At 40.1% G+C, this 17,396-nt stretch overlaps 1 protein-coding gene across 2 annotated transcripts in view; it reads right to left on the bottom strand.

Moving 5' to 3' along the window:
* MANBA (mannosidase beta) overlaps positions 1–17,396 on the bottom strand; it is a 128,425-nt gene that overhangs the window by 83,740 nt on the left and 27,289 nt on the right. For both annotated transcript variants that reach the window (XM_027543960.1, XM_027543961.1), the window contains exons 6-7: positions 12,402–12,577; positions 11,228–11,338 (exon numbers count right to left, since the gene is read on the bottom strand). In XM_027543960.1, the coding sequence (XP_027399761.1) occupies positions 11,228–11,338; positions 12,402–12,577 (287 nt within the window). The remainder of the gene's footprint in view (positions 1–11,227; positions 11,339–12,401; positions 12,578–17,396) is intronic.

Genomic DNA, 17,396 nt, shown 5'->3' with positions numbered 1-17,396 from the left:
TCCATACCATTTCTGTCCTTTATCAAGCCCATCTTTGCATGAAATGTTCCCTTGGTATCTCTAATTTTCTTGAAGAGATCTCTAGTCTTTCCCATTCTGTTGTTTTTCCTCTGTTTCTTTGCACTAATCGCTGAGGAAGGCTTTCTTATCTCTTCTTGCTAATCTTTGGAACTCTGCATTCAGATGCTTATATCTTTCCTTTTCTCCTTTGCTTTTCGCTTCTCTTCTTTTCACAGCTATTTGTAAGGCCTCCCCAGACAGCCATTTTGCTTTTTTGCATTTCTTTTCTGTGGGGATCGTCTTGATCCCTGTCTCTTGTACAATGTCATGAATCTCAGTCCATAGTTCATCAGGCACTCTATCTATCAGATCTAGTCCCTTAAATCTATTTCTCAAGACCGGGGACAGACTGTGGCTCAGATCATGAGCTCCTTATTGCCAAATTCAGACTTAAATTGAAGAAAGTAGGGAAAACCACTGGACCATTCAGGTATGACCTAAAAATACCATAAATAACAAATTAAAGAACCAGCTCGCCTTCCAGTTACATTATCTCTTTCCTTTATCCTTTCTTCCTCTCATCACCTTCACAGCTCTCTTCTGAATCTCCTAAGGAGCAAAATTACAAAACTGATTCAAGTGTTATTGTTACGATTTTAATGAGCTAAAAAAATAGTACCTTGACTTCTACGTGATACAGAATTATCATTCCCCTAACATTTTAGAATAAGAAGATAACTTCAAAAACCACAGAAGAGAAACATACTGAGTTTTGAATTCAAGCCTCACCTAAACTTTAAAGTATTGCTCAAATATGATAAATATAATTAGCATGTATAAAATCAGGATAGGCAGAGGGTTCAGAAAACAATTTTAAACCTACCACATACCTATAATGGCTTGCAAAACACCACCAAACCAGCCTAAAATGTCACCATCAGAAATCGGTGGTTCTAGCATAGAAAACCCAGAGATACACCCATGCACCCTATGGTCAATTATTCTATGACAAAGGAAAAAAGACTAAACGATATTGGAAAGACAGTCTCTTTAATAAACGGGGCTGGGAAAACTTAACAGCCACATGTAAAAAAGTGAAATTAGATCATTCCTTAACTCCATACACAAAAATAAGCTCAAAATGGATTAAAAACCTAAATGTGAGACCAGACACAATAAAACTCCAAGAGGAAAACATAGGTAGAACACTGACATAAATCACCGCTACATCTTTTTTGATCCATCTCCCAGAATAATGGAAATAAAGGCAAAAATAAACAAATGAGACCTACTTAAACTCAAAGGCTCTTGCACATGATAGGAAACAATAATCAAAATAAAAAGACAACCCAGATTGGGAGAAAATATTTGCAAATGTTGTGACCAATAAGGGATTAGTCTCCAAAATTTACAAACAGCTTATGATGCTTAATAGCATCAAAACAAACAACCCACTCAAAAAAAGAATGGGCAGAATACCTGAATAGACTTTTCTCCAAAGAGGACATACTGCTGCTGCTGCTAAGTCGCTTCAGTCGTGTCCGACTCTGTGCGACCCTATAGACGGCAGCCCACCAGGCTCCGCCGTCCCTGGGATTCTCCAGGCAAGAACACTGGAGTGGGTTGCCATTTCCTTCTCCAATGCATAAAACTGAAAAGTGAAAGTGAAGTCGCTCAGTCGTGTCCGACTCTTAGCGACCCCATGGACTGTAGCCTACCAGGCTCCTCCGTCCATGGGATTTTCCAGGCAAGAGTACTGGAGTGGGGTGCCATTGCCTTCTTTGAAAGAGGACATACAGATAGTCAATAGACACATGAGAAGATGTTCAACAGTGCTAAATGCAAATCAAAACTAAATGCTAAATGCAAATGCAAAATGAGATATCAATTCACATGGGTCAGATGGCTATCATCAAAAAATCCACAAACAACAAGCTGGAGAGGGTGTGGAGAGAAGGAACCCTCCTGCACTGTTGGTGGGAATGCAAATTGATACAGCCACTATGGTGAACAATATAGAGGTTCCTTAAAAAACTAAAAATAGAGCTACCATATGACTCTGCAATCCCACTCTCAGGCATTATCTGGAGAAAAACATGGCCCAAAGAGATATATGCACCCCAATATTCATTGCAGCACTGTTTACAATAGCCAAGACATAGAAGCAATCTAAATGTCTACCAACAGAGGAATGGACAAAGAAGATACTGTACATATATGGAGAAGGAAATGGCAACCCACTCCAGTATTCTTGCCTGGGAAATTCCACAGACAGAGGAGCCTGGCAAGCTACAGTCCATGGGGTCACAAGGGTCAGACACAACCAAGTGACTAAACAACAGCACATTCAGGAAATGCACCAATCACAAGTTCAGCTGCATAAATGATCAAGGGGTGAACATGCCCGGGTAAGCAGGTGAAGGAACAGAACACGCGAGCAACCTTTTCATGCCCCTGCCCATCTCTCTTCCCCAAACGTAACAATTAACCCGGGTGCTATCAATGACAGATTTTTTTTTTTTAAGGTAAACTTTCATTTTTTTCAATTCAACATAATTTATTGGGCAACCATAATATGCCTGGTGCTGAGGAGACCGGTAGTGAAAGAGGAATCCTGCTTGTGGAGCTCACACTCTGCTGAGAAGAACAGAGTAATTCAGTAAATCAGTAGTTACAAGTGTTCACCGTGCTGAGTGTTCTGAGAGTAGAGGAATGACGGGAGCTGACATCAGGGTACCCTGGCAAGTCACTGGGTTTCAGGATACACTGAGTGGAAAGGGCAAAAATTACAAATGGCCTATGGATCAACAAATGGTTGTGTTGTCAGAATGCCAATTAGGGCTTTGTTTTCAGCTGTATGAACATTAGGGCCACTTCATTCTTCCCAAAGTTAAGAAGTATAGGGGATGTGTGGTGCAGAGGGGAATATATTGTCACTGGAGCTGACTCCAAGCTACCAAACTGTGTACGAGGCTCCAGCTAACTGAAAGACATGTGAAGTGAATATACTGAAAACATTGCAAAACAAAATTTCTCTCTACAAGAGAAAAAAAAAGATACAGTACATATAAACAATGGAATTACTCAGCCATTAAAAAAGAATGAAATAAGGCCATTTGCAGCAACATGGATGGACCTAGAGAGTGTCATCCTGAGTGAAGTAAGTCAGATGGAGAAGGAGAAATACCATAGAGCATCCCTTATATGTGGGATCTAGAAAGAAATGATACAAATGAACTTACCTACGAAACAGAAAAAGACTCCCAGACTTAGAAAATGAACTTAGGGTTGCCAGGGGAAGGGACAGTTCGGGACTTTGGGAAGGTCATGTACACACTGCTATATTCAAAACAGATAACCAATAAAGACCTACGGTATAGCACATGGGACTCTGCTCATTGTTATGTGCCAGCCTGGATGGGAAGGGGGTCTGGGGGGGGATGGAAACATGTATATGTATGGCTGAGTCCCTCTGCTGTTCACCTGAAAATACCACAACATTGTTAATCAGCTATATCTCAGTATGAAATGTTTTTGGTGTTAAAAAACTAAAATTAAAAAAAGAAATCAATAATTCTTTCAAAGTGAAGATACTGTGACTCTCAGAAAAGAGATGCACAGTTTTCAACCCCAGTGCTGCCTCACAATCCTATCACAGTCCCTTAGCCCTCTCCAGCCTTTTCTCAAGTCTTCACTTTCCTCAAATATCTAGCTTGGCCCCCATTACTTAAGTAACTTAAGTAGTTCATCCCCTGCCGATGGCTACAATGATCTATATTCTGTTGACTTACACATCAGTATCTTTAACCTAGATCTAATTCTTAAACTCTAGACCCACATAATGAAGTGCTCATCAAATATTATTTTGGGGGTATCTCTCAATCACTCCACACAAAACACCTGTAACACAGAAATAATTTTCATTCCTTCTCATCTTCCAAATGTGTTCTTCGTTCTGAGTCTTTGACACAGAATTGCTACCTGACATTCAGTGGCACAAACCAGCAAATTAAGAATCATTCATAAATCATCCTCTCCTATCTCTATACATCTTTAAGCCTCCTAAATTTCTCTCAAATTTTACCTCCTAAATCTCTCTCAAATCTAACTCCTCAGCAGTTGTCATCTTGTGCCTGAGTTACCACCATAATCTTCTGACTAATCCTAATAAATGACTAATCCTAATCCTGTCATTCTTCCAATCTTATCTACATAATCTACATAAAACAAGTATGATCACTGCTCTCCCCTTGCTGCTGCTACTGCTAAGTCGCTTCAGTTGTGTCCGACTCTGTGCGATCCCATGGACTGCAGCCTACCAGGTTCCTCCGTCCATGGGATTTTCCAGGCAAGAGTACTGGAGTGGGTTGCCATTGCCTTCTCCTGTAACTGCATAGTGATACACTAATTCAAACTTACTGCTATGGGGGAAAAACACCATTTAATGAGACATGAAGACAAAGCACAAACCTGACTAAGGAGACACACGCTGTGGACCACAGCAGTGCTGTGACCAGAGCAAGTGGGGGGACAGGGGAGGGGAGATGGATGGGTAAACTACAGCGTTGGGGGTAGGAGGCTGGGGTCTGGATTGATGACGACTAAGCAGACAGCAGGATGAGACAGGAAATCAAAACCAATGATGAAAGCAGACACACCGTCAGAGAACTCCAACAGCAAGGAAAACATACAGAACTGTTCTTTTACAAATACTCGGCAAGAAATCAAGCAGGAAACCACAGAGAAATCGTCAAAGAATTTTAAATATCAACTAATTAGCCAATGATGCAAATTATAAAAACAGTGTGTCAAAAGACCACTTAAAACCCTTCAAAAATCTCCAATGTCCTCAGGACAGTTCAATTCCTTCACATGGCTTACTAGGCTCCATGGACTCTTGCCCGAGCCTATCTTTATAATATCATCCTATTCTACCTCACACTCAAACACAGCCACACGGAAATTCCTTTCACCTCCGCAAACACACAATATTCCTCCAAGACCCTGGCTTTGACACACTCTTGCCCTCTGCCTCTTTGCTGTACTGCAGGGTTGAATTCTATTGATCCCTCAGGGCACAGATCACCTGCTTTGCAAATCTGCCCAGGGTGGCCCTGCCCTGTGCTCACAGAGTGCTCTCTATTTCTCTAGAGTGCTAATCATACTTTATTGCAATTGCTTGTCTAAATATTTAATTTCCCAGCTGAATTATTAGTTTTACTAAAATCTCAGAAAGAAATGGACAGGGTGTCTTATTCACTGCTCTATCATCAGAGTCTATCAAAGTGGCAGGAACACAGTAGATGATACCTAAGTATTGAGTAAATGAATGAGCTTCAAAAATACTCTACAGCAGCCCCCGTGAACAGGCACATTGCACAAACATGCATTAACAAGAGGAGTGAGGCAATACGTATTCCTTTACTTCTGTAGCTCATCAATTGAAAGAGCAGCATCTTTATATCAATAAACAATAATGCAACCCTATTAGCCTGAATTGAAATAGACTTATATCCAACACACGCAACAAGTCAGAAGTTCCTTTTCTTTTTCTTTGGTAAGGTGGAATGACTCATTCTTTTCTACCCTTTCATAAAGATAACTCACAAGAAACTCAACATGGGAGAGTACACATGTCTTCTGTCAAGACAGTTAGAATGAGGGGAAAGTCTTGGCTCTTTAGGTAGATATTATGGACACACACACGCATACAGTGCCTTAGAAAACACAGAGCACAACTAAACAATCAAAAACAGAAAAGGAGCTCCTCAAGGGTAGAGCTCCGAACTGAGCTTGGTGTCTGGCCCACAGAAGAGGTAAAACCAAATGGGAAGTGACACCAGAGGACAACCACAGCCGGTAACAGGCGCAAACGCCAAAGGCTGACGTCAGGGGAAAGAGGAAATCTATGGAAGTAATTAACACTACTTACTATACGCTATCCCAAGCCACACTGAAGTTACCTCATCTTTACTGTCCCCAGCATACATGCATGGAAATGGTATTTGAAGGACAATAAGGAGTCTGAAGCTAGTAAATACCAAGCAATCCTGAGTCCTGGCAGGACCTAGTCATTTCTTTAGACTAAAGTCAAATTGTGTCCTTCAGTATCCTCTATCTGAGGTTACTATATGACTTATTTAAAGATTTAGAGGCAAAATACATGGTTAGACCTTCAGAGGAAAACACTTTTATTGCATTTTTTATTTATTTATTTTTAATTGAAGGATAATTGCTTTACAATATTGGTTCGATCTCTGCCATACGTCAGTATGAATTAGCCATAGGTGCATTTTGCTTTAAATTCCCATCCCAGGTATATATGGAGCAGGGGAGGATTGGTCCTTCTCGAGAGGTACTTCGACAGCATTACTTTAAAGTGCAAGGGCTGTTTTTCCCCACTGTCTTCTCTAGATAGCTCCACTCCCAATCTTGACTCAACTTTTGAATGTTTAAAGTAACATGAAAAAATACGCAGTTTTATGCCTAATGACTAAGAAGTTTTAATTCCAAAGCAGAACTGAAACATGTTGTTTTGGAGGAGGGATCCTGAAGTTCACCTATCACTTTGCCAGTCAGCATCAGAGAGCTTTCCTTTGCAATCAAAGATGGAGAAGCTTTATACAGTCAGCAAAAACAAGACCAGGAGTTGACTGTGGCTCAGATCATGAACTCCTTACTGCAAAATTCAAACTTATATTGAAAAAAGTAGGGAAAACCAATAGGCCATTAAGGTATGACCTAGGTCAAGTCCCTTATGATTATACAGTGGAAGTGACAAACAGATTCAAGGCATTAGATCTGATTGATAAAGTGCCTGAAGAACTCTGGATGGAGGTTTGTGACATTGTACCAGAGGAAGTGATCAAAACCATCCCCAAGAAAAAGAAATGCAAAGAGGCAAATGGCTGTCTGAGTAAGCGTTAAAAATAGCTGAGAAAAGAAGAGAAGCTTTCTTTCTTGATTCCAGGTAAAAAGGAAAGATATACCCACTTGAATGCAGAGTTCCAAAGAATAACAAGGAGAGATAAGAAAGCCTTCTTCAGTGATCAATGCAAAGAAACAGGGGAAAACAATAGAAGGGGAAAGACTAGAGACCTCTTCAAGAAAATTAGAGCTACCAAGGGAACATTTTATGTAAAGATGGGTACAATAAAGGACAGATATGGTAAGGACCTACAGGAAGCAGAAGATATTAAGAAGAGGTGGCAAGAATTCAAAGAAGAACTAAACAAAACAGATATTAATGACCCAGATAACCACAATGGTGTGATCACTCACCGTGAGCCAGACATCCTGGACTGTGAAATCAAATGTGCCTTAGAAAGCATCACTATGAACAAAGCTAGTGGAGGTGATGGAATTCCAGTTGAGCTCTTTCAAATCCTAAAAGATGATGCTGTGCAAGTGCTGCACTCAATATGCCAGCAAATTTGGAAAACTCAACAGTGGCCACAAGACTGGAAAAGGTCAGTTTTCATTTCAATTGCAAAGAAAAGCAATGCCAAAGAATGTTCAAATTACTACACAATTGCACTCATTTCACATGCTAGCAAAATAATGCTCAAAATTCTCCAAGTGAGGCTTCAACCGTAGGTGAACCATGAACTTCCAAATGTTCAAGGTGGGTTTAGAAAAGGCAGAGGAACCAGAGATCAAATTGCCAACATCCACTGGATCATCAAAAAAGCAAGAGAATTCCAGAAAAAAATCTACTCTGCTTCATTGACTACACTAAAGCCTTTGACTGTGTGGATCACAACAAACTGTGGAAAACTCTTAGAGAGATGCAATACCAGACCACCTTACCTGACTCCTGAGAAACCTGTATGCAGGTCAAGAAGCAACACTTAGAACCAGACATGGAACAACAGACTGGTTCCAAATTGGGAGAGGAGGAGGTCAAGGCTTTATACTGTCACCCTGCTTATTTAACTTATATGCAGAGTACGTCATGTGAAATGCTGGACTGGATGAAGCACAAGCTGGAATCAAGATTGCAGAGAGAAATATCAATAACCTCAGATATGCAGATGTCACCACCCTAATGGCAGAAAGTATAGAGGAACTAAAGAGCCTCTTGATGAGGATAAAAGAGGAGAGTGAAAAAGTTGGCTTAAAACTCAACATTCAAAAGACTAAGATCATGGCATCCAGTCCCATCACTTCGTGGCAAATAGATGGGGAAACAATGGAAACAGTGAGAGACTTTACTTTTTTGGGCTCCAAAATCACTGCAGATGGTGACTGCAGCCATGAAATTGTAAGCCTCTTGCTTCTTGGAAGAAAAGCTATAACAAATCTATACAGCATATTAAAAGGCAGAGACCTTACTTTGCTGACAAAGGTCCATATGGTCAACACTATGCTTTTCCAGTGGTCATGCATGGATGTGAGAGTTGGACTATAAAGAAGTCTGAACACCGAAGAATTGATGCTTTTGAACTGTGGTGTTGCAGAAGACTCTTGAGAGTCCCTTGGATTGCAAAGAGATCAAACCCAGTCAATCCTAAAGGAAATCAGTTCTGAACATTCATTGGAAGGACTGATGTTGAAGCTAAAGCTCCAATACACTGGCTACCCGATGTGAAGATCTGACTCATTGGAAAAGACCACGATGCTGAGAAATATTGAAGGCAGGAGGAGAAGGGGATGACAGAGGATGAGATGGTTGGATGGCATCACTGACTCAATGGACATGAGTCTGAGCAAGGTCTGGGAAAGGGTGAAGGACAGGGAATCCTGGCATGGGGTTGCCAACAGTCAGACATGACTGAGCAACTGAAAAGCTCAGAGAGGCCTGAGGATACAAAGCACACCGTGAGAGGGGGGTGGACTGATGAAACTACATTTGACGGTCAGAAGTTTAATCTCCTCCTGCCACTAGACTCTTTGAATAATAACAACCAGTTTTATATTCCCCAGACACAAGACTGGAGAATGTCCTCACTGGCAAAGCTAAACACACAGATACAGACACACACACACACACACACACACACGGAAGATCTATAGCTATACACGCATGGGCATCACCTTATGATAAAGCTGATTTCCACCTGAATACTGAACACTGAGGCTCACACAGGTCTTCTCGTCTGCATTTTTGTGATTTAATCTTCAGAATGAATCCATGTCAAGAATAACTGACACTCCAGAAAAGTCTCTAATATAAAAGAGCCTAAAACAAGTAAAGAAATAAAGGAATGTGGAAAACAAAAATGCAAAGAGAACTTCAAAACTAATAATTAAAATTCTCAGAGAAATAAGAAGATACTATAACCATGAAATATAAATATGGTGCATTTTTTAAATATCAAAACTTTGTAGAAATTTTTAAAGTGATAACAAAATATATGTAATTTTAAAATTTAAGATAATCCTACTGCATAGCACAGGGAACTCTGCTCAACATTATGTGGCAGCATGGATGGAAGGGGAGCTGGGGGGAGAGTGAATACATGTATATGTATGGTTGAGTCCGTCTGCGGTCTACCTAAAATTATCACAACACTGGTAATCAGCTATACTCCAACATAAAATGAGAAGTTTTAAAAAATTAAGATAAAATCAAGTAAATTTCCCAGAACACAGACTAAGACAAGATGGGATAAAGAAGGGGTTATCTAAGAATATTTCTCATTCTAGGAGGTCCATTCTGATTAATAGCTGTACCAGAAAAATAAAACAAAACCAAACTGAGTTTCAGGATCAGAAGAGCCCACAAGACAACCAGCACAACAAAAACAAAAATCCTCTCATTTTCGAATTTTCAAATATTAGATGATGAAAGATAACAAAATCCTAAAAGCTTCCAGAAGTAAACACAAACAGATCTATATAAGAAAACAGAAATTAGAATGTAATTACACTTTAGCTACAACACACTCTCAGGACTCTACTGAAGAAAGTGTTTTAACAAAAGCGGAGAGTCAAAAAAAAAAAAGAGAGAGAAAGAAACATGGGTCCAAAGAATCAGGATTCTATTTTCAATCCAAGAGAAAGATGAAGGAAATACTCAGAACTCCTAGAAGACAGATTAAGGGAATTTCTAGAATGATAATAAAAGGAAGTTGCAGTTAAATAGAAGGTCTAGACAGTAAACAAGCAAGATCAGGGAGACGAGAAAATGGCCCTAGGAGACAGAGTTTCAAAATATAACAAAATTTTTTTAAAAAAATGCAATAATAAGCAACAAATAGATTACCAGGTGAGTGTGACTAAATTTAAAAGGTATATTCGAGAGTTTGTATATGATTTAAAGGAAGTAAAAAATGGAAAAAAAAAAAAAAAAACTGGAAACATGAGGCAATTATTAACTGTAAGGAAAACAGAAAATTGCACAAGAAAGAAAATAAAATTTTAGGACACCATGTGGTTCAAGTTTGAAGAGCATTTTCATAACATAATAGTATAAACACTGAAAACTGAGCTAACAAAAAATGGCCATATGACTACACTGGGAGGGAGAGAGAGGCAAGACGGATATATTGGGGGCCAAGGGGGGGTCATCAGAGAGAATCATGTAGGTTCCTCATCCTCTAGGTCTGAAGTCCATAGATAACATACAAACCTGAAAAATTAGGAAATACTGGTAGAAGCAGGTTATTTGAGGAAATAAAAGTAATCAGCAGAATATACAAGTAAAAGTTAAAAATTACTGATTCTGAGGAGTAGAAAACAGAAATAGAAAGGGTTGGATGGACAAGGGATTCTATTTTTTCATATGAAACTTGTAGTAATATTTGAGCTGTAAAATTATATATGCCTTCCCTGTGACTCAGCAATAAAGAACCCACCTGCCAATGCAGGAGACATGGGTTCGATCCCTGGGTCAGGAAGATCCCCTGGAAAAAGAAATGGCAACCCACTCCAGCATTCTTGCCTGGAGAATATCATGGACAGAGGAGCCTGGTGGGCTACAGTCCACGGGGTTGCACTGACTAAATAACAACAACAAAATTACATATATCTATTATGCTGGCATAAAGCACAATTTAAAGCATAGTAGAATATAAATAAAATAATGTGCAATGTCTGGCCCATTAAAAAGATAAATACACACATATTAGAAGCTTTTAAATGCATATGACTATTACTAGCAACTATCTCCAAGTGGTGGGGTTACAGAAGTTTTGTTGTTTTCTTCTATTTCTATAAAGATCTGTATTGCTATTTTAACAAAAAATATACTTTGTTCACAAAATATCTTAAAGTATTTGCTTACCTTAGCTGATTTTTCAAAACGTAAGCCTCCATCCAGCTCAAAAATAACGCTCATGTTGTACCCAGTCTGGTTTCCATGTCCATGAGGCCACCAAGTTTCTACAATAATAGCCTTTTAAAAAATAATATTAACTTCGTCTAAGTAATCTGTGGCAAATTTTCAGCAAAATAATACAGTAATTCAAAGCATCACAGCAACTTCTCATAGTCAAGCACAGAGCAATATCAATCTCCCTCCCTGTTTCATGTCAAATTATACCAATACATAGATAATATTAAAAAAAACACGACATGCTGGGAGTTTAGCACGGATTAATTTATATCAAAAGGGAAGAGAAAGAACAAAAAGAACAAAATAATGTGGACATTCAGAAAAACAAGTCTTCCCATTCCAACACTCATTTCAGTTCAGTTGCTCAGTCATGTCTGACTCTTTGCGACCCTATGAACTGCAGCACGCCAGGCCTCCCTGTCCATCACCAACTCCCGGAGTTCACCCAAACTCATGTCCATTGAGTCGGTGATGCCATCCAACCATCTCATCCTCATTCCAACACTCAATTGACATTTATTCTACATTCTTAACATTTAGAATTGGACTTTGAGGTGAACTCTTCTTTCAAGCCCAGAACTAGAAAAGTGTTTTGAGTTCTTACTTTATCTGAACAGTTACTGAATGCTGATTTGCTCCATCCTTTTCAGCTCACAATTGTCAATTGCAAGAAAAGAAAAGGAAAAAGAGAAAGTAAAATCCCGTCCACTTCTACTCATGAAAGATTATAAGTTGAGAATTAGAATTCTGTATTCAGAATAAGCACCAATATTCAAAATAGTTTACCAGTATCAAAAATAATCACAGCATTCAAATATGATGCTTAGGATGCATTTTGCATTTAGATACTGCAAATACTGCAGAAAAATTAAACTATAACACACCTGACTTCTTGAGAGGAGAGGATGCCAAATTAATCACATAACCTCCATTTTATTAATCTTAAAATCGGAAGAAATCATTCCTTAGCTAGCACACACAAAAAAATATATAACAGGTTAAAAGTTAAGGAGAAAATGGAAAAGGCACATTTTCCTTAATATTCAGTTCCTTTTTTCTAAGCATTTCTTTTGAACAATATGGCTTTCCATCTTGTAGCCTCTCAGAAAGTGCTGGCATTCACCTTGTCGATTTTCACAAAGAGCTCAACAGTCCTTTCCCCATGTTGAAGTTCAATGTTGTTTGTCTGCTGTATGTTTAGTTCAGGGATGGCTACAATCGCTTCACCAGAAACCAGCTTTGAACTGACAACATCAAAAGACGACTCTATTTTAAGATTCCATGTCTTCATATAGTTATCTACGGTATAAAAAGAAAAAATATATATATTATGTAGAATTCATCGAAAAAAGACCACAGCAGCTTTTAAACTGTAAGTGCTCCACAAATGCAATCATGATCAAGAGTTCAGTGAAAACTGTTTTAATGTTTAATCCTTCATTCTAAAGAAGAATAACCAAAGTTATATTTTTTGTATATACTTCTACTCAAAACTATTACAATTGTAAATCACAAAAACTTTATAAACAGGGCATAAATAGAAAATTATAAGTGAATAGATAGTATATGTCTTTCAAGATTGATAAACTCTTGCTTGTTCCTTTTTATAAAGTAAAAATACTAAGGGTTTTTAAGCCATATAATAAATTATAAACTTAGTTGTATTAGAATTAATCAGATGTGCAAAAAATAAAGATGTGTTTTAAATGTAGATTATTAATCCAAAAAATAGAACCATCTATATGCCATGTACTTTGCTGAGTGATAGGACTTAAGTAGCGACCAGGGTAAACAAACACGGCCCCTGCACCTATGAGCTAAGAGAATAATGGGCTATGGATAAGAACAAAAGTGTGATGATACCAGAACAGGGGAACTAAAAGGTTATTCAGAAAAGTATTCATATTCCCTTTACCGCATTTTAATCATTTTTAAATGGAAGCACACACTCCAATCTGATCCAAAGCTATTTATCTTCTAAAATATCCCTAAATCTTTGACACCTGCCTCACCTTTAGCTCCTAATCATATTGCCTCTGGCTTCCCTTGTGTGCGTACTAAGTCACATCAGTCATGTCTGACTCTGTGCAACCCTATGGACTGTAGCCCGCCAGGCTCCTCTGTCCATGGGATTCTCTAGACAAGAATAGTGGAGTGGGTTGTCATGCCCTTCTCCAGGGGATCTTCCCAACCCAGGGACTGAACCCACATCTCTTACATCTCCTTCAGTGGCAGGCATGTTCTTTACCACTAGTGCCACCTGGGAAGCCCTTACTATCTCTTATTTCAAGAAATGACAACATTTACCAAGAAGATACTATGACCTAGGCATTGCATTATGTCCCCAACATGCATTAACTTATTTACGCATCGCACCATTACTATAAGGTAAATTCCACTATTATCATGTTATAAATGAGAAACCCAATTCAGAGAAGTTAAATAACTTACCCAAGGTCCCACAGCTAGTAAGCAGCACAACTTGGATGTGAACCAAGACAGTCTAAAACTAGAGACTGTACACTTAACCTTTAAATGTGGCCACTCTCACCCAAATAATTTCACCCAAACCATATCTTAGTGGTGTTCAGGATTTTTACGGTGGGGAGAGGGTTTTATTATACAGGAGAACATGATGGCAAGCTATGCCAGACATCAAATATGTCCTCTGGCTGAGTCTTTGACCAAAACAGCACATATCTGCAAAACTGTTGCAGTGTGCTGACAGATCACCTAGCCTACTTTCTGATGTGTTTGGTTTCTCTAGACCACAGGCTGCCAAACTACGGTCTGTGGGCCAAACCTGTACCACCTCCTGTTTCTACAGATAAAATTCCATTGGAACACAGCTGCTATGGGTTGAATTGTATCACTTCTCCCACCCAAACTCCATGTGTTGAAGCTCTAACCCCTAATGTGATTCTATCTGGAGACAGGGTCTTTCAGGAGGTAATTACGTTAAATGAGTTCATAAGGGTGGGGGTTCTATTCTGATAGGAAGGTAGCCTGACAAGAGGAGAAAAAGAGCAATTTCTCTCTCCCTCTCCCTCCCTCCCTCCCCTTCCCTGCCTCCCCCGCTTCATGTCTCTCACCCCTTCCCTATTTCTGTCTCTCTCTCCCATGTCCCTCTCCCCCTCCATGTCCTTCCCTCCGTGTCTCCCTCTCCCCCTCCATGCCTCTTTGTCTCCACTCTCTCCATCTCCCTCCCCCTCCATGTCTCTGCCTCCCCCCCTCTCTCTCCCTCCATCTCCCTCTCCTCCCCGTCTCTCCTTCCATCTCCCCACTTCTCTCCCCCACCACCACCACATGAGAACATAACTAGGAAGTTTACCATCTACAAGCCAGGGAGCAGGCTCTCACCACAAACCAAATTGGCCAGTACCTTCATCTTGGACTTTCCAGCTTCCAGAACCATGAGAAATCAATTTCTGTGGCTGAAGCTGCCCAGTCTTCAGTATTTTGTTCCAGCAGCCCAGACAGCACCCATGCTCACTGCTCACAAACTGCTCTCAGTTGCCTTCGTGCCACAAAGGCAGAGTTGAGTAAATGCAACAAAGCCCACGTGAACCTAAACACTAAAATATTCCCTACCTGTCCCTTTACAGAAAAGCTTGCTGCTCTCTATCCTAAAATATATCCCCCAAAATGCCGTGCTAATCTTTCTTTAACATGTGTAATGACAAAAACTCCCGCCTCCCTTTTTTCAGGCCTTGACTCATAGTGAAGCACAAGCTGGAAGCACAAGAATCTTGGAATCAAGATTGCCAGGAGAAATATCAATAACCTCAGATATGCAGATGACACCACCCTTATGGCAGAAAGCAAAGAGGAACCAAAGGGTCTCTTGATGAAAGTGAAAGAGGAGAGTGAAAAAGCTGGCTTGAAACTCAACATTTAAAAAACTAAGATCATGGCATCTAATCCCATCACTTCATGGCAAATAGATAGGGAAACAATGGAAACAGTGAAAGACATTACTTTTTTGGGCTCCAAAATTACTGCAGATGGTGACTGCAGCGATGAAATTAAAAGATTGCTTGCTCCTTGGAAGAAAAGCTATGACCAATGTAGACAGCATATTAAAAAGCAGAGACATTACTTCGCCAACAAACGTCCACTGAGTCAAAGCTATGGTTTTTCCAGTGGTCACATATGGATACGAGAGTTGGACTACAAAGAAGGCTGAATACTGAAGAACTGATGCTTTTGAACTGTGGTGTTGGAGAAGACTCTTGAGAGTCCCTTGGACTGCAAGGAGATCCAACCAGTCCATCCTAAAGGAGATCAGTCCTGAAAGTTCACTGGAAGGACTGATGTTGAAGCTGAAACTCCAATACTTTGGCCACCCCATACGAAAAACTGACCCACTGGAAAAGATCCTGATGCTGGGAAAGACTGAAGGCAGGAGGAGAAGGGGACGACAGAGGATGAGATGGTTGGATGGCATCACCGACTCAATGGACATGAGTTGAGTAAGCTCTGGGAGTTGATGATGGACAGGAAAGCCTGGTGTGCTGCAGTCCATGGGGTCACAAAGAGTCAGACACGACTGAGCGAATGAACTGACCGACTGACTAGGGGAGTCATTCTCTACACTGATCTCAAATCCACTTTTCCTTCAACCGACAGGTTTCAGTTCTGCCATCTAGGCCTCTCCTACCAACCAATAACCACTAAGGTCAAGCAGGCTCTTCAGCTGTTTCCTATCACTTCTTCAACAGAGAATCTGCTGCTTTTAACTGCCTCCATCTGTAACAGTAACTCCCAAAGGTTACTGGTAAAATTGCCCAGTGTCCACTGCTTCTAACACAGAAAGTTCTAAAATAAACCATCACACTTCTGGAGCTCATCCCATTATTTTCCTTGAATGCCACGAAATGAAAAAACTAAGGCTGAGAAATTAAAGACCCAACATGAGGAGTTACGAGCCTATCGTCATTACCAAACCCTGCACCAATGCATTTTGCCCTCTCATCTTCCAAATGGAGTACCACCCTTCCCACCAGAAGTCATGGAAAATCTCAGTAGTTTCGGTTCATAAAGCACACTTAAACAATAATTTTCTGTTACTACCCAGTCTCTTCTTTTCACTGGCTAATTTTATAATGTGTAATCTTACATGTAGTTAAGGAATGCTCCCTCTTATAAATCAAGACCCATTTCTAGAACACAGCTTCCTAGCATATCTCTTGTAACTAACAAATTATCCTTCCCTAAAGGATACCTATCACCCCCCGCTCTCCTGAATCTAAATGCAAGATCATTTCAAAACTGGATAAAGTACTGGATGGAATAAAGAAGAAAGGTTAGTACATGATTCAAAATCCCCTCCCAGGTCTCCTTCTCAGTTACATCAAGTTTTGCAATCTTCCTCACCCTGACTAATCAACCCTAGGCCCAAAGAGGACAGGAACTCATCGTCAGAGCAGGATGGAGCCAACATGCCCGTTCTCTACAACCAAGGCATTCCCTGGCCCGCAGCCCCAGCAGTGTCCTAGCAGATGTTCTGTTCCCCGCAGAAGACACTGCAGTTTACAGTTTGCTCCACACGAACTCAACCAGGCAGGCGACCCAGGACACGGCAGAGAACACGGTTCTGGCCATTGAATCATTCTCAAGTTCTTCAAAGGCTGATTCTGTATGAGGTTTCTAAAAACAATGAATCAACCAAATCAGCATAAGTCTGACTTGAACAGGAATTTGCAGAAAGGGTAACCAGCCACACAGCCCAGATTAATGTGTGCCATTGCTTCATACAAGCAATCTTCAGGACAACTCCAATGCATGCAGTTGTGGCCAATACACTAGCCTTTGAAACTGTTTATGGGATTTCCTTGATGGTCCAGTGGTTAAAAATCCAACTTGCAATGCAGAGAATGTGGGTTCAATCCCTGGTTAGGGAAATAAAATATCATATGCCACAGAGCAACTAAGCCTGTGAACTGCAACTACGGAACCTCTGCGCTCCAGAGCCCACGCGCCACAACTTGAGAGTCCACAACAAAGACCCCCCATGTCGCAACTAAGACCCAATACAGCCAAATAAATATAACTATATATATATATATATATATACTTAAAAGTCTAAAATGCGCCAGCTCCTTTTACACTCCCATGT

The sequence above is a fragment of the Bos indicus x Bos taurus genome, chromosome 6 (genome assembly GCF_003369695.1).
Source record: "Bos indicus x Bos taurus breed Angus x Brahman F1 hybrid chromosome 6, Bos_hybrid_MaternalHap_v2.0, whole genome shotgun sequence".
NCBI lineage: Eukaryota > Metazoa > Chordata > Mammalia > Artiodactyla > Bovidae > Bos > Bos indicus x Bos taurus.
This window is presented reverse-complemented; position numbering and strand designations above follow the sequence as displayed.